Source organism: Trichophyton rubrum, assembly GCF_000151425.1.
Source record: "Trichophyton rubrum CBS 118892 genomic scaffold supercont2.5, whole genome shotgun sequence".
In the NCBI taxonomy this organism is placed as follows: domain Eukaryota; kingdom Fungi; phylum Ascomycota; class Eurotiomycetes; order Onygenales; family Arthrodermataceae; genus Trichophyton; species Trichophyton rubrum.
Window position 1 is genome coordinate 780472 of NW_003456424.1, and position 24782 is coordinate 805253.

Consider the following 24782-nt stretch of genomic DNA (forward strand, 5'->3'; position numbering starts at 1 on the left):
TCTTCGGGGTGGAAGAAGATGACACTGCAGACGGAGGATACCGGTTCCTGACCGAAGAAGAGGCGGCTGCACAGTTGAAGGCGAAGGACAAGTCCTCTGATAATAGCGCTGACGCTGAAGTCGAAGCCGAAGCCGAAGCCGACGCCGAAGTTCGACCTGAACCTGAGCCTGAGCTTGAACCTGAACCTGAAGCCAAAGTCGAAGTGGAAGCTGGCGCTAGTTAACTAGTCAAGGAGCACTGCATTTCTCATCTGCTCCCCCCCCCCCCCCTCTGTCTCACTGTCTCTCTGCTTCCTTTCAAAAACCATAAACAAGGCCTGCTGAAAAAGAAGCTTCTGATTAACCGTGGATAGAAAAATACAGCTGGTTGTTCCTTTCGTTCAATTTGCTTTAACTAACGTTTAGTTAACGACCCCAGCTTTTCTCCTTCCACGTGACTGTAGTATCTAACCTTATGGGATGGAAAAGACCCATGCCCGAAGGCAACAGGGCGTTTTCTCACGACGAACGACATGGCTTCTCAGCGGGGAAGATATGTAGCCATATTGCCGTCTATTACATATCATCTGAGAGATCTTTAATACATTTAGATGCTGAAGGCCTACTCTTTAGCACAGCCCCCACCACCGCACCATTAACACGGTTAGCAGACCCGTTTGAGCATGGCAGACGAAAAGAAGCAGTTGGCCGCCGCTACCAGTCAGCAAGACGGATACTATAATCTCGGAGCCTATCACCGTCCCATTAGCACGAGCAGCCAGGGTGCTCAGGTATGGTTTGACCGCGGGCTGATATGGAGCTTTGCTTTTAACCATGACGAAGCAGCAGCGTGCTTCCAACGAGCTATCGATGAAGACCCTGACTGTGCCATGGCACACTGGGGACTTGCGTACGCTTCTGGGCCCAATTATAACATGCCGTGGGCATTTTTCAATGCTGAACAGCTGGGGTATGTGGTGACCAAAACCCACGACGCTGCTAGAAAGGCAGAAGAGAAGGCACAGACGCCAAGTGTATCAGCAGTTGAGAAGGCCTTAACCAAGGCTTTGATACATCGATATCCCCAAGACTATCCCGTGGAAGATTGTGCAATATGGAACAAAGGATATGCTGATGCGATGAAGTTGGTATATCAAGCATTTCCTGACGACCTGGACGTTGCGATGCTCTACGTAGATGCATTGATGAATCTGACTCCATGGAAACTATGGGACTTGGTGACTGGAAATCCAGCAAAGGGAGCGCACACTCTGGAAGCCAAAGATATCCTCGATCGTGCCTTGGCACAAGAAGGCGGGCTTTCTCACCCTGGGCTCCTTCACCTTTACATCCATCTCCTAGAGATGTCTCCTTCACCAGAATCGGCATTACCGGCAGCTAACCGTTTAAGAGGGCTCGTTCCTGACTCTGGACACTTGAACCATATGCCATCCCATATTGATATCTTGTGCGGTGATTACCAAGGTGCAGTCACATCAAACTCAGATGCGGTTATTGCCGATGAGAAGTACGTTGCTCAACATGGAAAGATGAATTTCTACACCCTCTATAGGTGCCACAACTACCACTTTAAGGTGTATGCAGCCATGTTCTCAGGACAGTCAAAAATTGCGGTTGATACTGTTAAGCAGATGGAGGCAACTATACCTGACCAGCTAATACGAGAATCTACCGAGATGGCGAATCTTCTGGAATCCTTCGTTGCTATGCGGGTACACGTCATGATCCGCTTTGGAATATGGGATGAGATCCTCGCTCTTGAGCTACCAGAAGACCAGTACTTATACTGCGTGACTACGGCAATGAGGCTGTATGGAAAGGGAGTGGCATATGCCGCGACTGGAAGAATTGATCAGGCACGAGAGGCTCGTGAAGCTTTCCGAAGCGCAGTAAAACGAGTGCTGCCCACTCGCACGGTATTCAATAATAGCTGCGCTGACATCCTGGCCATTGCCTCTGCAATGCTAGACGGCGAGCTAGAATATCGCCTCGGACACTACGATACTGCATTTGAACACCTACGCCATTCCATAAAGCTATATGATTCTCTGCACTATGATGAGCCATGGGGTTGGATGCAACCGGTTCGACATGCATATGGTGCTCTTTTGCTTGAACGGGGTCATGTTCAGGAGGCGGCCGCAGCGTACCGTGCGGATTTGGGCCTTGATAACACCGTGCCTCGAGCACTGCAACATCCGAATAATGTCTGGGCATTACATGGGTATCATGAATGCCTGGAAGCTCTAGGAAGGGCAGATGAAGCGGCAAAGGTTGCGCAACAGCTTGCTACCGCAGTTGCCTTGGCGGATGTGCCAATCCGGTCATCTTGCTTCTGTCGACTGCGGACTGTTGCCAGAATGTAAACATTGTTGTTTCAATCCTGCATGTATTGTTTCAGGACAGCATAAAATGCATAACAGCCAGATGAAGATTCTCAGCTCTTCTAGTAGTACTGCCGCTACTACTATGCATTTCCATATACTTTGAGCAAGTAGTATAATGAAAAGCTAAAAGAGTTTCATATTATAAAAGCCGTCCTCGTTGCTCTATCAAGGAGTTTTAAGGCAAGCAAAGGACACCAAAACAAAAAAAGCGCAAACCCTAAGATTCACCAACAGCATAACACGAACACCTTCCCGTGTCAACCAGGGCTTAGATCAGCCTTAGCATCTAGCAATGAGATTGCAGAGCGTGTAGGTATCGAAATCCTGAAACTGCACGCCAAACACGTGGGGGAAAAAGGGGGGGGGGGGACAAGAACGAAATCGAGAGTAGAAAGTACAGGCTACCTATTCCTCTGAGGGATTACGAGTAGCATTTGAAGTGGCATCATCATTATGGATATGGAAATGTTAAAAGTCGGTTGGCGGGTTAGGTCGATTTAAGACTGGATTTTGTTGTCTCCCTTAACAGCCTCAGCGTAGGTTGGTGGAGCCCTGTGCTCACCCTCAGGCCTACTGCTGCTTTCCTGATCTGGCACGCCACCGGTCTGATGTGGTTTCTGAGGAACTGGGGGTGGAGGAGCAGCCCTTGACTCGGAGTTTACATTGGTGCCATACGAGCGCTGCTGTTGCTGGTAGTGCTGGTTAGGGTGAGCCTGCTCATGGGCGATGTAGTAGTATGTGACTCGGCCCGCCTCAGCGTCTCCACGCTGTCCGTGTCCAACGATGGGTCTGTATCCATCTGGGTGCTCGTCGTCTGCCTCTGGGTACTTGAGAATGATGTACCATGCATGAAGCAGACCTGGGACGTACCCCAGGCAGCAAAGGGCGATGTTGATAAGAGAATCAGCAGAGCAGACGCCAACCTTGATCCAGACTACAGGTTTAACCAGCCGAAACCGTTAGTATCATGCCATATACCGCTTGAGAGGGGCGCGGGCGCGGACGGGTAGCGTACCTGCGATGGGCGGGAAGAGGATGGCCAGAATGGCCAGGAAGGCGTCTGGCGAGCACATGATGGAAATGAAACGGAGTCGATCTGGTGTCGCAGCTTCTCTTCCTTTTCTTCTTCTGATGCTGCTCCGGTGGTCCCTTTTGTAACAGATTAAGCTGAAGGTGGCTGCCTGGCGATGTTGCTTCTTCCTCTTCTTGCGCCTCGCTCAGTGACGTTGCTGCTTAGTCAGAGTATATCACGTGGAAGCCACTCCCCACAGTAGCGTGTACTCTGGTAAATCAAGGCTTTGCCTCTTGTCAAAGTGTCAAAACCAGCTCTGGCCGCCGCCCATCCTTTCCGCTTCTCCCAATATCTCCTCTTGGCGGCTGCCAGCGTCTGTCTATCCCATCCCCGTATCGCTGCCATCTGTCGCCCATCATCCAGCATCTATATGCGCATCTCCCCCAACGCTACAGAGTACTCCTGCAGGGTCTTACAGCTGCCCCTATAATAGCTGACAGCTGACATCGATATCTGTATTACATAATGGTATTTTTTGTGTATCAAAGCCCTGCAGAGACTTTCAGGGGCGTGACGGGATGTCCCGAGACGGCGTAGAGCGGGCACCAATCCCGATTTTTCATTGGCTGCGGCTGCATCACTAGCCAATCATAGCTTGCTGCGCTAAAGTAACTTACGCCATACACCTCAGATACCACTGCCCTTTACCGCTTTGGGGTCCCGTCGCCCGAAGCGTCGACCCTTCTCGTCTTCCTCCTCTTTTCTTCAACTTCAACTCCAGCTACGACATCGCATCCACGGTCAATCGTTCGGTTCTTCGTCTCTCGTTACGCCCTTTTCGCCGGCAGACTTGCCTGTCCACTCGTTCGTTTTCTGTCAAAGGGCTTGTCGCGAAAGGGTCCCTTTTTTTCACCACCCGGAACATCGACTCCAACAACACACCACGTCAACCAGCAACACGTCGGTCTTGTTCTGTCATTCATTAAGCTTCAGGGGACATCCTCGCACCCAAGAAAAGCTCTTCTTGAACTCAAAGGAACTTACACATTCCGTCTTCATGTCGATGACAACTGCCGTTACCTCGTTCTTGGTTGTCTTCTTGCTGTGACTGTGACGACTTTGGCCCCAGGAAAAACATCTTCAGTCAGCAGCTCACAGAAGGACCCGCACCAAAAAAGACAAGACGCTTCCGACATGTCGACGGACTGTATCTCGCTCAGGGGATCGAAGCAATGCCCCGCCTTCAGTTCTGCTTCTATCTCTGTCAATGACCGCTTGGTCGGTCAATAGTACGTGTTCCTCGGTTACTTTGTTACTCTTGAGAAAAGAAAATCAGGGATTGACAAATCTTGTTTGATGCATAGCCCTTTTCTACGATATGTCTCCAACCTCAACGATTTCGATGAGAAACTCAGTTCTTACGTTCGCAATGAATATGTCAAAATGAAGTATGTCCTCCTATCGCCTATCAATTTTTTCTCTGGTCTTTGTTGATTTTCTTTAATTCTTCGTGTGTGCCTCTTACTACATATCCAAATGACTGATCACATTCCACCTTGACAGGTACCAGGACATACTCGGATGCGAAGGTTTGAACCTTAAGAACACATCTTCTCTCTATGCTCAATATACGACCAGCGTAATATGTAATGGAATAATACAAAATTCAAAAGAGCCGTGTCGTCTGTCTGAACGAAGCGCCAGACCACTTTGTGCAGAGAGCTGTGTAAGTTGTTCTCTCATCTTCAATCCGACAGTAAACATTGCTAATTCATGTCATTATCAGGCAATGTTTGCAACCAGTGAAGAGATAATTACAGTCAACCAGGGTCTATGTCGGTCCCCTAAACGCAATCACATGGACGAAATACGGGCAGACTTCACGGTCTGCGCCATCCCAGCTAATTCGCTATCCGGACAGTGCATTTCTGGCACCGATAACGAGCCAAACGAATGCGGGTTTGGAGAAAATCTGCTTGGCCTGTGCGGTTTCTGCTCGCAGACTTCAATCAATGGCACTGATACCTGCTGCTACGCTGCCAATGCGGAGCAGCGTTGCAAGGGCATCAGGCTTCCAGAAATTTCATCACTGCCACCTCTATTTCCGCATCCAACTTCGACAGCCGCTCCCAAGCACACTGACAAACCAGGTGGCGGAGGTTTAACTAGTGGACAGATTGCCGGAATTGCCGTTGGAACAGTATTGGGATGTGCATTTTTAATCGGTCTGGCGGTCCTATTCCTCCTTTGGAGAAGACGGAAACGTAATGAATCTGCTGAAAGCATTTTTAACCAACCTACGCCTCCCCGGACCATGGCAACAGCTCCATCATATCCAGCTGGCGGCAGCTCAACTAATAAGCAGCAGAAAGGATACGAACCCATTCCCGGAGGCCGTGTTGCGCGAATGTCAGCTCTTCAAGGTGGTAGTAACCCACCATCATGTCACGCATACCACGATTCGGATTCCGATGTATTTGGAGACAGCCCTTCTGGCGGCAAGTCGAGGCGTATTCCACCCGTCACAGGAAGAAGAAACGGCTCACTTTCTAGCGCGTCTGCCCTCGCTGGCGATGGTGACACGTTATCTCCCAAGTCTGGCAGTGGTGCCCAGTTCTCTTCTCCCGAAGGCGTTGCCAGCGGCCAGTCTGAGCAGCTCCCTTATTTCCGCGACTATTATTCACAGGATGACATCCATCCAAATGACAGAGTATCTGTTCTCTGGGCATACCAACCTCGCGCCCCTGACGAGTTTGAACTAGACAGAGGTGACATGCTGAAAGTCGTTGGTATATGGGATGACGGCTGGGCAACAGGTGTCCGGGTCAACGAGAAAGCAGAGGACTATGACTCGAAGCATAAACACAGTCCGCTCAGAGATAGCGGTGTCTCTCATGGGTCAGAGGCACGACCTCCATCTTCGCCAACTGCCGGAGAAATAAAAGCATTCCCAGTTCGTCTAAACCTAGCCCCATCCTTGTGTTACTTAATTTGAATCTATTTACTAACGACTCCATCTAGCTCGTCTGCGTATGCCTGCCACAACATTGGCGAAAAACTATCGATGGCTACCTTGAAGGAGGTGACCAAGAACCCTCATCTTGACGGATATCACCTTGTCTATGCTTGTTTTTTTCCTTCTCCTTTCATGCGTTGATGACACAAACTAGTTTCCGGCCGCTCAGGCTCTGGCGTTATCTTTTCTTTACCTTCTTACATTCTACAGCCTCCCTTTTCTTTCCTTCCTTTTTTTTCCTTTTATTTTATTCCCTACCTGCGTTTACTTCGAAGAGTTGACCCTCTTACCGCAAATACCTTGGCCTTGCTTTGATCGCGCCTATATCTATTATACGGTACTACTTTTATTTCTTTAGTGTCTAGCGAAGACCTTTACTGCAAATTCTCCAGTGACATTTACGTCACTCCTTTTTTCGGAAAAGACAACAAAAAGAAAAAAAAAATAAAAGAAAGAAAGAAAGAATTTCAATATTTATGTGAAAGGGAACATCCTAATATCTCACACGCTACGGGGCTAGCTCGATCAGTTGAGTTGTTCAGCTCTGGCGGAAAGCCAGCAAGCACTGTTCGAGCAACACATGCAGCACCTGCACCCACTCTCACTGTGCCCAGCTCCTCCACCGTTTGTGGAGAGGGTATTTTCCTTGTTCTAGTCTGCTGTGCTCTCTCATGCTACGTTTCCTCTGACTTAATTGCTTCTCGTACGCTAGATGTTAGTTGTGTTAGCTGCCTATTTCTGTACTTTTTTTTTTTGCCTTGATGTAGTTTATACCCCCCCAAATGATCTCGAACCAGGCCTAAGGGTAGTTAGTCTTAATCCTAGTTGTTAATTACAACCCATTCCTTACATTTACCATTTCTATTGTTTACGCCTGGAGCGAGCACGACTATGGGGACTAACCCATCTACCAATTTAACCACACTTTACTTAGTCCCTGTTCAATTTTTGCATACACAACGCTCCGAGACCAAGCATGCTTAATTCAACCAAATAGGTATCCACCCTCTCTTTTCCATCAATACAGACTATTATTCATGGTGCTCGGCGTGATCGGCCTCTTGAAACACACAACCGCTAGATATATTAACTATCCGGCAATGTAATATAGGACAGGGGTCATCGACTCTCTTTCTCCCCCAAACTCCGTCGTTTGCAGGTGGATGTTCATAAATGGCGTGATCGTAGGGGTACTCACTTACTTAGGTACCCTTCTTCTTGCTACTGCTGGCAAACCTGACCTTTCCAGTGCCGTCATGCCATGCCAGGCCATGCCACGGTCACAGTCATGTCGACCAGCAGCAGCAGCAGCAGCAGCAGCACCAGGAACACCACCATCATATGCCAGCAAGCAACATGGCGTGATGGATGAACCGTAGCTGTGCAATCGGCACTGCAGAATATATACCCAGCCCGGCAAAGACAGGTAAGTATATGTATCTGTCCCCTGTCAGCTATATTCCGCGAACATGTATGTATCTCTGGCGTGACCATTGTCCGAAGGGTTAAAAATAGAGAGCCTCCATCTCCATCCGGTAATCGTTGCATCCTCACATGTATCTAAGTATCCTCCATTCACTTGTTTAGTTACTTAGTCGGGCCCATCAGAAGAGCAAGGGGAAAAGGAGCCCAGTAGAGCACACCGATGCCGTGAACTCAGGATAGGATACCCCTGGTACTCGCCTCTCGGTCCGTACATTCTTCTGATGCTGCCCTTCTTTTTTTTTTTTTTTTTTTCTTTTTCAATTTGCTTCCTGTTCACCGCTGACACTGGCCACGCGCTCAGGCTGCTCTGTGTGTCCCCCCCCCCCCCCTTTCTTTGCTTTTCCCTGCGTTGAAGAACCGTCGTTTCTCGGCCTTATCGTCCGAGAGAAAAAAGTGAACCTGAAAATAAAGAGCAGAGAATGAGGAGCAAACGCTGCGGTCCGCTCGCTATCCCCCAGCCACCTCGTCCTCTCGTCTTCTTCTCCTTCTTGCTCCTCTTCACATGACAATTTTTTCATATGCTCAAAACCTGAGAGCCACGTGAGAGTTGGATTTTTCCTCGATGTGCTCGCGACTGTCAAAGGAATATATCCCTGGTTTGTTTTATAGGTAGATATAGTCCATTTAGGCCGTCCAGTAGTTGCTCCGTAGTCAACGAGCTAACGGGGTCGGCGATGGCGTTCGTTCTCCTTCTCGCCTTTCTATAATATATATGCTTCTCTGGTGCAGACGCCCGTTACGCGAGCCTTGCCCTCGTCTAGCTCGCAATGGATGTATTGCGTGAAAGAAGTCTCCGGTAACGAGTCTAGTTGGAGCAAGGGCTTAGATTAAGGAATCAGCTTCGTCTTCCATCTGTTTCCCCTCGGGTTTCATCCTCGGGCCCGGCGTATGTAGAAGGTCGTTCGGAGTTGTTGCCTCTCAGCAGATATCCTGAGCCGGCCAGCTTGCAAAAATACATGTAAATTAGAATCAGATCGAGCAGCCCTCCCGCGCCCATCGTGGCCGTTAAGCTGATGAAACCAGCTAGGGCCGAGAGGCAGGAGAAGAAACACATGGAGAGCTACCCGTCATCGATCGAGTTGGCCGAGTATACCCCCCCAACGGCCCTGTTCGTTCGCTCGGTAACCGTCTAGGGGAGCGCCTCACAGCTCGACGCTGGCTGACCAGTAGCAGTTACAAGCAGCGGGCTCTTTCAGCTGCTTTTTCTCCATCATGGCGTCCCTGTCACCTGGCCCGTCTGCTCGGCCTGCTGGCTGTGGCTGCGCTGCCCGTTCAGTTAAAGATGTAGGTTGGCCTCGTTAGTACAGCTAAACTATCAGCGACTCGGCCTTGGGCAACAACGAGCGCTTCTCTCGGCTTCTCACTGCTTGGGCTCGCGCCGGCGCCGGGTCAAAGGAGGCCTCTGTACAGTCATAAGATTGTCCAGTTATTATTATATATAATTTTGCAGGGCTTAACTTACGATGGGCTGATATTTTCCAGGAACCCCCCCCCCCCCCCCCCCCTTTTTTTTTTGGCAGCAACTTAACTATCAAATTATTAGCTAGTTTGTTAACGCAGGAAACACCCGAAGAGACAAAAAGGATGAAAAAGATAGCAGCTAACTAAAACGGCTTCCCCATATCAATAACGGCGATGCTGATATGATCTCCAAGATCCTAGGGGGTGTTTGTCATCGAACCGGATGCATCATGGGCACTCCATGCTAGTGTCTCCCCTCTCTGGCCAGAAACAAAACAAAACAACGATCCTAGAAGTCCTGGAGTGCCTTGCATAGACGGCTGGTCATCTGCCGATGGTTCGAAGGAGATTTGACCATGCTGTTTCTGCTCGTCCTGGCGTTCTCCTGCTTGGAGATTTGACGTTTTGAGTGTGTGTTTTGCATTTTGCAATTGCAACTTGTATCTGGTTTTATTTTGATAGCTCTTTTTTTTTTTTTTTTTTGTAACCAAATAACTATTTAGTTGGCAAGTTTACTTACCAGCTGGAGACGATCTGATATTTAATTTCAGTTTATTTGAACGGTTCATCACTCTCTCCGCCAGCCCTCTATTTTCCCCATAATATTGCATCATGACTACGGATCCATGCGCCGATGCTACATGTTGGCGTCTCGGAAGCCAGCTGGCTCCCGTGTTTTAGGTACTTTAATTCGTCCTCCGCCCTTTTTTGTATATCTCCATCTCAGGCGTCTCTGTCTCCTCTCGCTGGCTGTGCAGACTGACAAGAATAAAGATTCCTCATGAACGCGTAATCTGGACGCTGCTGTCTATCCCTTCCCTTCTGCCCAGAGAAGGAAGCGGCCGGCGTTCAAGCTCGCTCAGCATCCGTTCTCCCGGCATGGGGAAGAGAGGAGACCCTCTTTATTCCTTTTTTTTGAGCCTCTTGAAGTATTGATCGGCTGCTCTAATATCATGTATGTGTGTATTACATGTGTAGACCGAGTATGCAGGGCAACGGTGCACAGCTGACAGAGTGGCAGATATGACGTGACAAGAGGGATGGTTGTAGGATGCTGAGGTCTGAGGGATGCCTGGCATGCAGCACCGTCGTCATTATCGGCAGCAAGTAGCAGCTCGCCAGGGACGTGGAGCTGGAGGGAAGATGGACATGAAGCAGGCCCTGCTTTGAGATATGCGTACGGATTGTAAACAACAACAACAACAACAACAACCCAAACCAAGACGAGCAAAAGATGGCCAGAGTTCAGGCAGAATGCCTGGACAGACGGATGTTCTACAGAGCTAGGGAGTTTGATACGTTTGTACATTATTCGTGCAGAGATTCGAGCCTGCTTCGATCCAGCCAGCCAAGGGCGATCATCATGACACGGCCAGCTCAAGAGTATGTATATGACGATCCCTATAATGGCAGCCCTCGCAGGATCTCACCAAGACATCTGCCTGTACGGAGGACTTAGTTGAATATCCGAAAAGGCAGCTGGCAGGCTCAAGTAATAACCGGCTGTTGGAGGCTGGGGCAGCCTGAGACTGATGCTGGCGTCTGAGCGCAGGCTACCTTGATCTATATACACAGGCATCTGAGAGGCAGCAGACTGGTCAAACACAAATCCATTAGATATACAGCAGGGTGGCTAGCCAAAAGTCAATTAGGGATCCGATCTGATCTGTTGAACTACATCCACGATGGAAGCTTGTCACCGTCTCCCTATATTCGCCGGCAGCCATCGGCCTCGACTCAAGGCTCGTCCCAGCTACTGGGAAGAGAAGAAAGAAAAGCAACTCGCTAACGGAGCTACTATTATTCGGCCGCTTTGAACAGGCTGATGGCTTCGGCTGGAGCCGTGGAGAGAGAGAGAGAAGGGAGAAGGAAAGCAAAAAGTCAGAGAGAAAAGGGAACAACGGTCAAAGGGGGCAACGGTAGCCATTCAGGTCCATGGGCTTGCTTGCTTTTGCAGCATTATTACAGAGCAAAGACATTTCTGGCCTGGCCTGGACTGTGCTGGACATGGAGAGCACATGGAAAATGTTACGTACGAGATATTGCATCCTTCCTATCGCCCGAAGAGACTCGCTGAGCTGAGCTGAGCTGAGCTGATGCACCACAGGCTCTGGCATGACAAAGGCAGCGAGAGAGAGAGAGAGAGAGAGAAGACAGGCAAGCAGAGCCATGCCACGGCTAACCCAGGGATCCGCTTGCAATGTCTCTCGCCTAAGGCGTCCGTCTCTGCTGCTGCATTGCTTTGTGTTGGGTTGTCCCTGGGGGGTTTGCCCTGCCTTGCTGGCCTCGCTTGATGGCCAACATCAATTCCGACGCTGTGAGATTGATAACTGAATGCGACTGCCTTGTTCTTATTCGATGAAGCGCCGGTTGTGTTTGCAAGCCGCCTCGCCAGGTCCCTGGGCTAGTTGATTGCGTCGCTGTGCAGTTCCGTCGTCAACCTGCGCGATGATATAGTTGGCGCCCCATGTAATCACTCAACCATCACCAATCCTCGTCTGAGTGATAATACAAAATATGTGAGACCAGAGAGACCGCCATGTCCATCCATCCCATGCTCATCCCACTCTGGCCCCCTCGCTCTCTCAATCACGGAAGCATCGCTTGGCTTCTCTTCTCACTCGTGGCCTTTTTCTTCTCTTTTGATCCCTTTCTTCCCGCCGTACGGGATTTGAGTGGAACCCCCCCCCCCCCCCCCCCCCCCCTTTTTTAAAACAAAAACGCTGCATAAGTCCGCAAGAAGAAACAACTTCAGGGTTGTTAAGTGTTTGTTCCTGGGGCCACCAACCCGGACATCACGGCCTTCCGGGAGCGAATGAGCTTGTGCCCGGCTTGCGGCTTACAGCGTTGCAAGGGGGGCCACCGTCGGCATCTTCTCCATCGGTGTTCCCTCTCGAGGGAATACGGAGTAAAGTTAAGTGATTCCATAACGAAATCCCGCCGATTATCAGTTATTTTTTATTGGGACGGAAGAGAAGGCCGACAGAGGAGTGATGACGGATGATGTGTTTTCGATTGAGACTGTCCAAGTCCTGGGCCGAGTAGGGCCCCGTTCCCCCTGGCGGGGTTATAACCGCCTGTGCTATTCGACGGGATGCTGTCTCCGGGCGGCCTTGTCTCTCGGTCTTTCTCTGCGTGCCATCCCTCGCAGTATTTTATCCGCTTCTCACTTCCTAGCGCAGGACGCAAGCCTGGCCACGCTGCTTCCAGATTATTCCGGAGACGCATCTTCCCTACGCTCGCATGCCTTAGTGTGGGCAGCAGACAGCCTTCTTTGGGTCTACTACCCCTGGAGGTGGTCTTTCATCTTCTTCTTCTTTTTTTTTTTTTTTTGCTTTTTTTTTTCTTACTCTTCTCTTTTCAAAACCGCAATCTCTAGCCTCTTGGCCGCAGTCCGACTCCTTTGCTGCCTTCTTATTCTGTCGACCATGACAAGGGAGAGGCAGAGATGGCCAAAATTCGAGATGCAAGAGTCCTGAATGCGCACTGGCGGCATTGCTGGGCTGGTTTGAAAGACGGGAAGACAAAAACGAGGAAATAAAATAAGGCTGGAGACATGAAAATCCAACCTTGATCCATGGCCGCGGCGTTTTGCTCGTTTGCGCTGGGCGGTGGAGTCGTTCTGTCTTCTTCTTTCTCTGCAACTGGTGACCGTGATAATCGCCTATAACGTATGAGGGAGGAGTCAAACTGGTATACATATACGGCGTCCCATGATTTCTTTTTGACGGAGACCCATATTGTTTATGCAGAATTGAGAAGAGAGTCACCCCAGCCAGCTGCTGCAGTTCATCACAGCCGCACAGCCAATCCACAGAGACAGCTGAGCCGTGGAGTCCAGCAATCCATGTATGATTCCATCATTGTCAGTCCCAACCGTCCCCTGGCTCGCATCGAAAGTCGCAGCAGCAAGTTTTCAAGGCGACTGGTGAATTATTACATGTAGCTGAAGGCTGTTCGTTCTCTTCAGCACCACCCAGGCGTTCATCAGGTATATATCTGGAGAAGTTATACATGGAGATGTTGAGGAAACTGTCGGAATTTTAGCCGAAAAGGGGCGTCTCGGCCTCGACATCCCTTCTTCGCTCCACTTCTCAGATACTTAGTTCTTTCACAGCAGCCAACGGACTAATATATCCCATGCCCGGCCGTTTGCTTGTCCGAGAATGGACACATTTCTTCCAAGCCTCGTGGCCGGTCGGGATTAGTGAGTCGCCTAAATTCCGTACTCAAATATGATGTGTGCGTCGGACGGGGAGACGGCTTCGGTTAGACGAACAGCGGCGGTGATCCCCCATGAGAGAAAGAGGCCCGAAGATTCTCATACTGATATGACATTATTATTCTAGAACAAACGGGCAGCGCCTCTTTTAGCTGCCAGGATACAGTCGGCTCGCGGAATCGGATGGGAAGGGCTGCTTATATTGTGGCTGGTTGAGATACTGATGGTATACGAATGCATAAGTATTGTAGAAAGGAGGATCAGAGTACAGAGACCAGCTCCTTCTCTCTGCCTACAGATACTATCCTGTCTTGTTGCTGCTTACCTGTCTGTTACAACATGGACAGCTGAGCTTCACCCCAGACCTTGACCAAGGTTCATGATGCAATATATGTGTGTGCATCCCGGGGGCCAGCCAAAACCCTCCCCGGATGCGAGGAGGATCAGCTACCATGCCACTCAAATTGTGTAATCAGGGCCAGCCAGCCAACGGGTATATTGTTTCCATAGCAGATGACGGACAAAAGCTCGGGAATCAAGAGCTCTCCCTTTCTCACACAGAAGGTCGCCGGCTCCGACAATAAGTCTCAAAATAGTAATATGGAGTCTCATTGCAGAGGAGTTTTTTCTAGCACGCCATAATACTTAGGTATATCGGTACATCGCCAGTAGGTAGCCGATATAGGGACCTTGATCTGTAACAGCGTTACCTACGCCGGGTCCCCTTTGACTCTGAACAGCCCCTGCCCATACGAAGGACCGCAAAAAAAAAAAAAAAAAAAAAAGAAAGAAAAAAAAAAAGAAAAAAGAAAGAAAGAAAAATGCAGGGAAGAAAACAAAAAAATATCCTGGCAGAAGACCCTTATCAGGCAACATATGGCCAGGGGGTGATGAAATATACGATTCGTTGCTTTCTCGATTACCTCCTTGTACCCCAGGCCGTCGACGGGACGCTATAGCCAGGAGCAATCATAAGATGGCCTGTGTTGGCCCTGGGGGGCATGCAGGAGGTCGATATCTCCTAGTCAGTCACTGAGCACTGAGTAGTCCTTACATAGCAAAGCTGCCTTTGCCCTTGGTAGCAGAGAGCTTAGAGTAGTTCGATGGTAGAGATATATATATCAACCTCCCTTCGCAGCTATCATCACTCTCTGCTTTCGCTGCTCTCGTCAAGCCTGAATCATCCCTGCGCATACTTACTCCCGATATCGATTTATATCAAGCGTGGAGCGAGTTCGTTTGCAGCATTCTCAGACCTCCGCCTGCCGCCCTTGCTATTATTATCACCATATTCGTCTTGTTCGCCGCCCCTTATATCGATACCCTCATATCGCTAGTCCCCGCCTTGCCATAGGGTACTTACATATACGCCCGTCTCTGCTTGGACAAGCAAGAGCCAACGCCCTTTTGCAATAATAAAAAGATGATCTCGGACGTCGACCGCCCGCCGCTGCTAATCTGCCAGATGTATCGTCCGCCCTTGAAGGCCGGTGAATTATTTTTACTGATTGACCCATGAGGCTAAGCTGCGCCCTGGAGATTTTTCATGCACATAAACAAGAGCCAAGCAAGCCGGAGAAGCAAGAAAGAAGGTTGGCGTTGAGAGTCAAGAACTGAGCATTGTCTTGATAGTCGATATATGTGGACGCCCAGGCTTCGTGTTTGCTGTATCAATGGAGACCGACATTTGATAGACATAGATGTTCGTCCACAGTTCTCAATATGCTCAACTCCAGTTGATTGACTGACGTCAGGCGCAGTGCTGACGCTGTCGATATGGAGAACTCGTGGTAACATAATACGCAAATATCCCTGCCTCAGCCCTTAACAAGTTAATATTAGTTGCTAGCAGTACGAATAGACAACGGAGAGCTCGACAGATAGGCGGAATCTTCCCTCTTCCACATTCGGGTGCCGCACGATGCGGTGGGTTTGGATGCAGCCTTGCAGACGCAGCAGAGGCTGCGTGTTTCAGTCCTGATGAAAGGGAGAGGCCGCCGGTTCCCTTGCATCGAGTAACTGGGGGGAAGAAGCAGAGGGGTGTGATCCTTTCTTTTCTTTTCTTTCTCTCTGTTCACTGCCTTTGTAGGTGTGGTTCGTTCATTATTCGACCTCCCTCTCACTGTTACATCGAGTATCAGAATTAATCAGATCGGGCTTCGGCAGCAAAAAGCAAAGACACTGGAAGAAAGAAAACCGCAGCTCCCTTTGTAACTGGCTAATGTAACCAAGTCACGAACTAAAAAAACAGAACGACAGAGAAAAAGCAAAGCAGCAGGACTTCGTGCCGATGCAGGAGATCATGGCCGCCTTGTGATCCTATTCGCTGAGTCGCCGCCTGTTTTGAGATCCCCTAGGGGGTGCGAGAGGGCTGGATATCAAGCGTTGACACGCAGACGGGCAGGAATACATCACGACCTGCATGCTGGCAGACAGACCTTACCCCGATGAGTTGGAGGAGAAATTTGCCATGATTAACTAAGCCTGCGGTCTACTATCTCTGCACAGTTACATATAATTCACGACATGGCTAACTGGCTAGTGTGAGATGCCGGAGACACCAGGGCGAAGTTGCCTGCAGCATGCAACTTGCCGTGCGGGCAAGGGCGCCAGTCATAGATCAAGATAACAAACGACCCGCCTGGCCGGAGCAGTTAATGAAGGGGATCCGAACCATATAGTTAGGTCGAGTTCATCGGTCAGGAGTTCTTCAGCGCTAGGCGGACAAGTGTGTTATGTTAGTGTATGTAGATTCCCCCATTTACAGGCAATGCTGGCCTGAAAATAGGCAATGTAGTACTTATGCAGAGGGTGCGGAAAACGCCCTGCCATCAGATCTAGGATGGACGGGATGGATTCACTCGCTAGCTGGCCTAGCTGGTCGGCAACATGGGGTCGGCACGGCGAATCGGCAGCCTCCCTTGTCCCTGGGGGGGCTCCACACCGGCGCTTCGACAATGATATGTAAATATACTTCCATCATCGATGTGAGCAGATGAATCTGTCTTCCTCTCTCTTTCTCCCCCTCTCCTTTTTTTTTTTTTTTCTTTTCTAGAAGCTTTACCATACCGACGGATGATACGGGAGAGTGCAGCGAACAAGGGGAGGGGAGGTTCCTAGTTGATATCAAATCCAAAACATCCCTGGCCTTCCGCGCAGGCAAGGTTGTACAGTCGTTACAGCTAGTTGGCCGTCTTCTTAGTCTGAGCAGCAGAGGCGAGTTTATCTTCTTTGCGGGATGCGGGATATTTCGAAAGAGACGGAGGATTCTCTTTTTGTTTGCTGCGTGTGACAGTAAGGGTTTTTTTTTTTTTTTTTTTTTTTTTTTTTTTTTTCTTTGCTTTGGTCTCAAGAGCCCAACGTTCAAACCCGGCGAGAGACAGGAGAGAGACAGCGTGTGGGGTGACTCGGGATGCGAGGGACAAGCCGGAGCAGCCCAGAACCGCAACTAATTCAAGTCGAACGGCTTCTGTGCGCCGAACGGGACGAGGGACAGCAGCAAGACATGGCCAAGTCAGGGCCGAGAACGATATGCAAGTGCAGAAAAATCAAAAAAAAAAAAAAAAAAAAAAAATAAAATAAAATAAAAAGACAAAATAAAAAGACAAAAAGGTAAAAAAAGACACTTTCGTCTGGTGTGGCTCCCTCGGTGTGTAATCGCTGTGCATAAAAGGCAGAAGTCGACCAGATCTGTGTTGTATGGCTGTAGTACGGAGTACACAGGCTGTATGTAGGAGAAGCGGTCCGACGGCCCTGCGGCCCAGCTGCCCCCGCGGACCATCGTCCAACTCGAGCTCCAATTGCTTAAGTCTCAAGCGGAAGGACGAAGTGAAGGAGTTTTTTTGCGCTGTGGCGGCCAGTCGTGAACCGAATAAATATACAACAAGGCCGATATCCATGGCCTCCAGGGGTAGCAGTCAAGTCCCCAGGGGAGGAACGAAAAAAGTCCTGCCTCCAAAGGATGGGCCATCTCAGACAAACGGTCAGAGATAAACAGATGGATATGATATTTAGTGGCTTCTTGTTCTATTCTTTTCGACTTCCGACCTCGCCAACGGAGCTCGACGGGAAGCACCAACTACTTGATGACGGCGTTGGCTTGATGATGGACTGATGCTTTGCTTTCTTTTTCTCCCCTGGTCATGAGTTTACTCTGGAGATGTCGGTTACTCCGTATATTCAGGTAACAGAAAAGAATAGGTCGAGAGAAAGGTCGACATACAATCATGCCTGGCCGTAACATGCTTTTTCCTGTCCCTTCGCGCTAAGCAGCGATCCCGATGTGCGCGTAAACTGGCTTAACTAGCTAAGCTCTAGGAGATCATGATCAGCTATCTCTGCCAGTCCGTTCGTTGTCTGTTCAAGTGCGTGAACATCGCCGTCGATCCGATAGGCGAGGTTGACAGCTGCAGCCAGAAAGGGTCATCCCATAGCTGAGATCGAAATGCATACATAGGTCGCATCGCAAAAAAAAAAAAAAAAAAAAAAAAAAAGTAAATTAAGCAAGACAGCAACATCCTTCGTTGTCAGACATCCTCCAGGAAAGAAGATGACGGTGATAACAATGTGCACACGTGGTTTGAGCCCGTCGTATATGCATCTTTTACGTCCCCTGGAGGCGATATCTCGATTGTTCTGGATCTAGAGTTGACCATCGGCCTGCCTGACTCGTCTAGGAGCCGTATGTGATAGTGATTGATGACGGAGGCGAGAGAGTGTGAACCGATGTGATAGAAGTGACTAGTGCCATCCCTCCACGCAGCCGGCTGCCTTGTTGCCTGTAGTGTGCGTGTATGGCAGTATATCATGCTCTGCAATCTCCCCAGATGGTGCATGTATGTATGTATTTATGTATATGTATGTATGTGTAGGTACTCTCTGCTGCTCCCCATGCCTGCATCGGCATCCGGGAAACGCCTTCCGCAGTGGCTGGCGCAGCAGGTAGTGATGGTGACGGGTCCATGGGGGTTCTGTCTCTGGCCTGGCTTTGATTTTGACCTGGTTTGTCCTGCCCTGACCTGACCTGACATGACCTGATATGACCCGACCTGACCTTGTCCCTACCACACATCCATTCATCCCACAGAAAGGCGTGAGATGTCTGGTTGTGTCGGGCTGCAAGACGTGCCAGGAGCATAAGCGAGCGTTCTCAGGTATCCCATCCCATCTGCAAAATATGTATTAATATGATTATGCAGAGAGAGGCAGAGAGAGAGACAAGAAACGGCGTCATGACGGTCCCCAGGCCAAGGATATATCATGATCAACTAGCCATTGTTAAGCCCCGATATCAGACTGACCGTTTTCCCCTGGGATCCTAGCCGAAGTGCCCACGCCAGAGAGATGGGAAACAAATAGGGCGTCCCGTCAGACCAAGTTCGGCAGCATGGCTGCTCTCATACCGAGGCTGTGAGCAACTGAGATGGGAGTTGACACCCCCCTTTTTTTGCCGTGTGCTGTGCCTCAGAAGAAAGAGCTGCTGATACGCTCTTCCGCAGGCGGCCCAGAGTACAAGACCAAACATGACGCAGCCGGTGGCTTTGGTCGTTCCACTCGGAGTCTTGTCTATCTGTCAGGCATCACCACTAGCAGCATTTTGAACTCCTCCTCCTCAACGTCGTCGTCGTTGTCGTAGTCTTCTTCTTCTCTTTCTTCTTCTTCATGCTGTCTGCTGTCTGCCGTGTTAGCAGTACTGTAGCAGCAGCAGTCGTAGTAGATGATGTCTGCTCCAGCGGCTTCCCAGCTCCCTGTGCTGGCTCTACCATGGCCCCGTCCCCTCATCTCCCCTCACTCCGCATCGCCGGCCTTCTTTTTTGCTGCTTGAATCCTCGTCTTCATCTTCACGTTCGTCTTCGTCTTCATCGTCGTCTTTCTTCGCTTTTCTCCATCTTTTGTTTTTTTTTTCTCCTTTTTTTTTTTTTTTTTTTTTTTTTTTTTTTGCAGTTTCTTTTGAAAAATACAAACTTTCTGCCCGTTTTCAATACGATATATCTGTATTTGCAATACGTATTTTTCAAACCTTAAGACCCCTGTTCTGCCACCCTTCGCCGCCTTTTAGTCTTTTTATTTTATTTTATTTTATTTTTTCATTTTGCAAAATTCCGCCTTTTTTGTTGGTCAAAAATTGAGAGGAGACGAAGAAAAGTTGATAGACGAGATGGAAGAGAAAGACAGCCCGCAGTGATAGAGAGTGTGCTGGCGGGAATAAGAACACCCTCTGGACCCTCGAGCTTCACACAGACGGAGCAGGCTCCTCCGTACACAAAGGGACCACCCACTAGTATACAGCAAGTACATGATGTGCTCGGGAAAAAAGCAAAGAAGCAGCAGCAAAGAAAAGCAAAGAAGAGCCACTACTGACGATACCCGAATATACTTACTTACGCTCACTTACAAAAAAGAAAAAGAAGAAGAAGCCGACTGGCCGCTCTTCCAGGCTCTCGGAGTCAACCGAACTTAATACGCCCTCGTCGTCTTGCTCGTTCGAGCAGCGGAAAATAAGGTAGCGCATCCATAGTACTTAGGACTTGGTGTACACCCGCCGACCTTAGCTACCTTATATACATGCACAGGCACCACCACCGCGCCACCGGCCTGGCTCCCCAGACTTAATACCCGTCGTCTCTGCTTCTTCTCTTCTGTGGTCGCCTGTTCTTGTTGCTTCTTGACTTCCTCCAGCTCTCTCGTGTGCTATTATTCACCGTGGCTGCTCTTTGCATGGTCTATATATCTGCTCCTCCGGATCTGGCCCCCCCAGCAGAGAGCTTCCACCCAAGATGCGCTCCAGCATCGCCTGTTCCCGCTGCCGCCGGAGCAAGATCAAGTGTGTTAATGCTGGCATAGACACCACCTGTCGAGCTTGCGAGTCCTCCGGCAGAGAGTGCTCCTATCCAACTCCAGCGGCGGCCGGCTGTCATCCCTCTGCCGGCGTCAAACGGGATATCACAGCCTCGTCTGGCATCGACGATACCAACAGCAGCCACAACCACGGCAGCAGCAACAATAACAACAACAGCGCCAATAATCATAATAACAGTAACAGTGAGTGGGACAATCCCAAAAGACAAAGACACAGGAAACATGTCAACGCCTCGGTTTCGTCCAAGGACGCTCTGGTGAAGCAGAACTACATGCTGGCCCTGGACTCGGCCATCCTCACTCCCAAAGTATGGGAGACGCTCTTCGACCTCTTCCAGCAGCATTTCGCTACCATCTTGCCCTTCTTGCATCCAGCTACCTCTCTGGCGCAGATCCGTCATCTCTCCGGTGGCGGCAGTAGTGCCTCTACTACCACTGGTGCTGCCACTACTAATACTACCACCACCACCACCACCACCACCACAGATGGACAGCATGCTACTGATCCGTCTCAGAGTCCAGCACCACGGACAGAGGTGTCTCCCCTGATTCTGCTTGGAGTGTTGACCCTAACGGCCAGATTTCACCCTCAGCTGGCTCAGCATCATTCTCCTGCGTCGCCAGTGAGCCCGTGCAACCCAACTGCCGCCTCGGAGTTCTACGCCAATGTCCTCAGGGCGCGGCTGGCCGGCACTGATGGCGCCGATATCACCATCACCGACCTCAGCCGTGTCCAGGCCCTTCTCATGCTATGCTTGCACGAATGGGGGATGTGTCGTGGGAAAAATGCATGGATCTACCTGGGCATGGCCGTCCGGATATCCCAGACCATGGGTCTCTCCTTTGAGCCCACAGAGGACGACGGGCCTTATCCATCTCATTCGCTCTCTATTTCTACGCCTTCTCACCCTTACTCATCCCGCCGGCCATCAATGCATGCCGAATTCGACCAGCAGAGCCAGCACAGGGACCAGCTCAACTCAGACGACGTCATCGAGCAGGAGACCCGGAGACGGACCTTCTGGAGCTGTTTTATCCTCGACAGGTGTCTGAGTAACGGCAGGCTACGTCCGAGGATGCTCAGGGTGCGTGAGATCGGCATCCAGCTCCCCAGCGAGAACGCCTTCGCATTTGGTGAGCGGGTACGGACCTCCCTGCTAAGTGACGGGAACACCGGCCGCAACGGACCCAGTAGGCGGTCACAGAGTTATGATTCTCGTAACGGGTCAGCCACCACGACCACCAACGGAGTACAGATACCCAGTCTCAGACAGTCGATCGGATATGCAGACGACGTCAAGTCTAAACCCTGGCCTCCAATTTCCGGTCATAGAAGCGATGGGATGGGAGACCGGATCGATAGGTGGGAAGTCGGTGTCGAGGAGTGCGTCCTGGGCCGACTTGTTCGGATTATCCGTATCTGGGGCAGCGTTGCGAAATGGGCTTGCGAAGGAGGCAGGAGGTATGCCTGTCCCTATTATAATACTGCCTTTTCTTCTTCTTCTACCCATTCATGCATGCTAACGGTTAACTATAGGTCTGATCAATGTCCTCCGTGGCACCACGAGTCTCGGTTCAACCAGCTCAGGGACCAACTACATGAATTCCAGGAAGGACTGTACAGAAACCTGCAGTACAGCGCTCGCAACACCGACACCCACATCATGTATAAAAACTCGCTCGCTCCATATGCACTTATGCACATCATCTACTTTCTTTCAGTCATTGTCTTACATCGCGCATACCTGCCTTTCCTTCCGCTCCGGCCCATGGATCCACAGGGACCCCTGGACGAGCCATCATACCCGCCCGAGAGGTACAGCGTGCCCGACAGCTTCTGGAAGGACAGCGCCCGCGAACTATTTCGCGCAGCCAGGCAGATGGTGGAACTTGTTCGCACCTGTCATGAACGTGGTGTGCTGATGGAGACACCCCTGGTCGGCTTTGCAATCTACAACGCTACCTTCATGGGCGTGTACGCTGCTCACTTTAACCACATGGATCAGGATGGCTACCTGTGTTTGAAGCCATACTCGAGCGACGGTGGTGCCGCTGGCTCTCCCGGTCGCACCGCAGTAACAATGATGGGCGCAGCCAGTCTGGCGCAAGCCGATTTACGGAAATCCATTGAGATCCTTGGTGAGATGAGGCCTCGGTTGAAGATGGCAGTCGGCTGGTTCCGAACTGTCCATCGTCTACATGGATATTTCTGCAAGGTCAAGAGAGACCAGAAACGTCCCTGGAGGAAGCTGGAGGTGAATGGTGTCGACGGACAGCAGCAGCATCCATCACCATATGGAAATGGCACCAGGGTAGCCGGCAGTGCCCAGCAGCACAGCAGCCATAACCATAAGCATAACCGCCATGCTTCTGCCTCGCAGATTGTCCAGAACAATCTATACGAGGAGCTTAGACAGCTGGACAAGGTGCTCACGGATTTGGGTAGTACAGAGGACCAAACGCCTGAGATGAGCGGGTCGGACGACGACATGGCCGCGATGCTTCTTGCGAATCCGACGGAGCACAGCAGCGAGGCGCAGAGCAACATTGTCAAGAGTGAGCCGGGCGAGGGTCCAGATAATTCTGTTACTGCTACTGGTCCCCATGGCGGCGAGGGATATACTGGCAGTCTGCAGCGAGACTCATGGGTACCGGTCAACAGCAGCGGCAGCCCGGCGTCTCACTCGCTGGCCCCCATCTCAAACGCAGCGACGGCAACTACTTCTGGCGGCGCTGCTGCATCTACCATGGTTATAATGGCCAACGGATGCAAGGAGAATGGCGACAAACAGTCTTCTGACTGCGATAGATGGCCCATCCTCCCAGCTCCTCAGCAGCAGGCTGGTCCACCCTCCGGTTCGCCGTACAGCCTGCCTCCCTTCCAGGGCGCATATCGTGATACTCCCTCTACGGGACTGCCAGCCAGCCCGCCTAGCTCAGCAGGAACAACTCTCCCGCCGCCAGTCCCATCTTCGTCCGCTGCGACTGCACCCACCACAGCAGCCTCTTCGCCATACTTCCCTGCGACTCCTTCGCCATCCAACTCAAACTCAAACCATCGTCTGCAAGCTGTCCAGCCCTGGCCAACATCCCGCCAGCCTCCTCCTCCCCCGCCACCATACTCTCAGTCTCTTCCCTCACTGAATCTGGCTGCCCAGCAGAACTTCCCCTTACCTCCTCTCCAACCGAGTCTAACCCACAGCGGCCAAGCACTCGGAGCGCATGGCCATGGGCATGGCCATGGGCATGGTCCCGGGTCTGGACCAGCACAGCATAGTCATAATGTATCGCATGGCTCAAGCAACAGGACTCCTCCCCTTTCCCAGACCAGGCTCGATCTAGGCTCGTTCCTGGCGCCACCACCTACCCAACAACAACAGCAACAGCAACAGCAGCAAGCATCACACCATCAACACCAACACCAACCGCCGTCTCGGCATGTCTCACCGTACAGCTCATATGATGCAGTGAACGCCAATCCGCTGTGGATGAGCAGCCTAAATGGAGAAGACGTCCTTGTCTTTATCGAAGCAGATAGCTTCGACAAGTGGTCTACCATGGTCCCTACGCCCAATGGTCCCCCGTCTCCGGCGTCGCTATCAAACATGAATGGCCAGTATCAAGCCGGCAACGGCTACAGCTCTACCACCAACACCGGTGCAAACGCCAGCACCAACGCAAACGGATGGCTAGCTCTTATCTGGAGCGAATGTACCCATTAATCTCCCAATCTTTCCATACTCTACATCTCCTCTCGTCTCGTTCGTCATTATCTGCCTTCACTTCCTGCTTTATTCCCATATATTCATCGCCATTGCATCGCATCTCGCATCTACTACAACTATCTCTTCGTCGTTTCTCTTTTTCACATACAACCACCTCATCTTCTCAACAGAGCTAAATTATATGAAATCGGAATAGGGAACTGGGTCAGGCAAGGAGCTGGATATGGATCAGGACTGGCAATTTTCATTTTTATTTTTTTTTCACGTTTATTTTCATCTCTTGTCACTCTGGCATTTGTACGGGCATGGATATGGCTTCTAATGTTGGTTGTCTTGGTATATTTTTTCAACTCAAAGGAAACAACGAAACCCACTGTATGATGCTATCGGATCTCATTATTATTTTCATGCTTCGTCGTTTCTTTTTCTTCCCGGCCATTCCAGCAGCTGGATGGCCTGAGTGTTTTCTATTACGTTTCTGTCTCGTGCCTTACTCCGAACATGCGAATAACACATCACTCGCACGGTAGCGGAGCACGGTAAAAGAATTACAAAAAAAAAAAAAGGGGAAGGGGGGGGGGGGGGGGGGGGGGGGGTTTTTCCGGGAAAAAAAAAA

At 50.5% G+C, this 24782-nt stretch overlaps 4 protein-coding genes across 18 annotated transcripts; 3 read left to right on the plus strand and 1 right to left on the minus strand.

Annotated features, from left to right (window-relative positions):
- Positions 1–662: 662 nt before the first annotated feature.
- On the plus strand, positions 663–2366 carry TERG_05012 (uncharacterized protein; the record flags this gene model as incomplete). Its single annotated transcript, XM_003234370.1, has 1 exon — positions 663–2366. One exon carries the CDS (start codon positions 663–665, stop codon positions 2364–2366), a length of 1704 nt encoding a protein of 567 aa, XP_003234418.1.
- A 518-nt stretch (positions 2367–2884) lies between these two features.
- Positions 2885–3460, minus strand: TERG_05013 (uncharacterized protein; the record flags this gene model as incomplete). The annotated part of the gene is made up of 2 exons (XM_003234371.1): positions 2885–3321; positions 3403–3460. 2 exons carry the CDS (start codon positions 3458–3460, stop codon positions 2885–2887), a joined length of 495 nt encoding a protein of 164 aa, XP_003234419.1.
- A 709-nt stretch (positions 3461–4169) lies between these two features.
- On the plus strand, positions 4170–7724 carry TERG_05014 (uncharacterized protein). Of its 15 annotated transcripts, XM_003234372.2 has the most exons (5): positions 4170–4688; positions 4764–4847; positions 4963–5125; positions 5186–6352; positions 6421–7724. In XM_003234372.2, the coding sequence occupies exons 1-5, from the start codon at positions 4594–4596 to the stop codon at positions 6502–6504; spliced, it is 1593 nt and encodes a 530-aa protein (XP_003234420.1). In that variant the 5' UTR covers positions 4170–4593; the 3' UTR covers positions 6505–7724. The 15 variants fall into 15 exon arrangements, with proteins under 15 accessions (XP_003234420.1, XP_047606478.1, XP_047606483.1 ...); XM_047749911.1 differs by having other exon boundaries at positions 4170–4847; XM_047749904.1 differs by having other exon boundaries at positions 4764–5125.
- Positions 7725–19762: 12038 nt separating this feature from the next.
- Positions 19763–24718, plus strand: TERG_05021 (uncharacterized protein). The gene is made up of 2 exons (XM_003234378.2): positions 19763–21903; positions 21979–24718. The coding sequence occupies exons 1-2, from the start codon at positions 20360–20362 to the stop codon at positions 24161–24163; spliced, it is 3729 nt and encodes a 1242-aa protein (XP_003234426.1). The 5' UTR covers positions 19763–20359; the 3' UTR covers positions 24164–24718.
- The last annotated feature ends 64 nt before the right edge of the window (positions 24719–24782 follow it).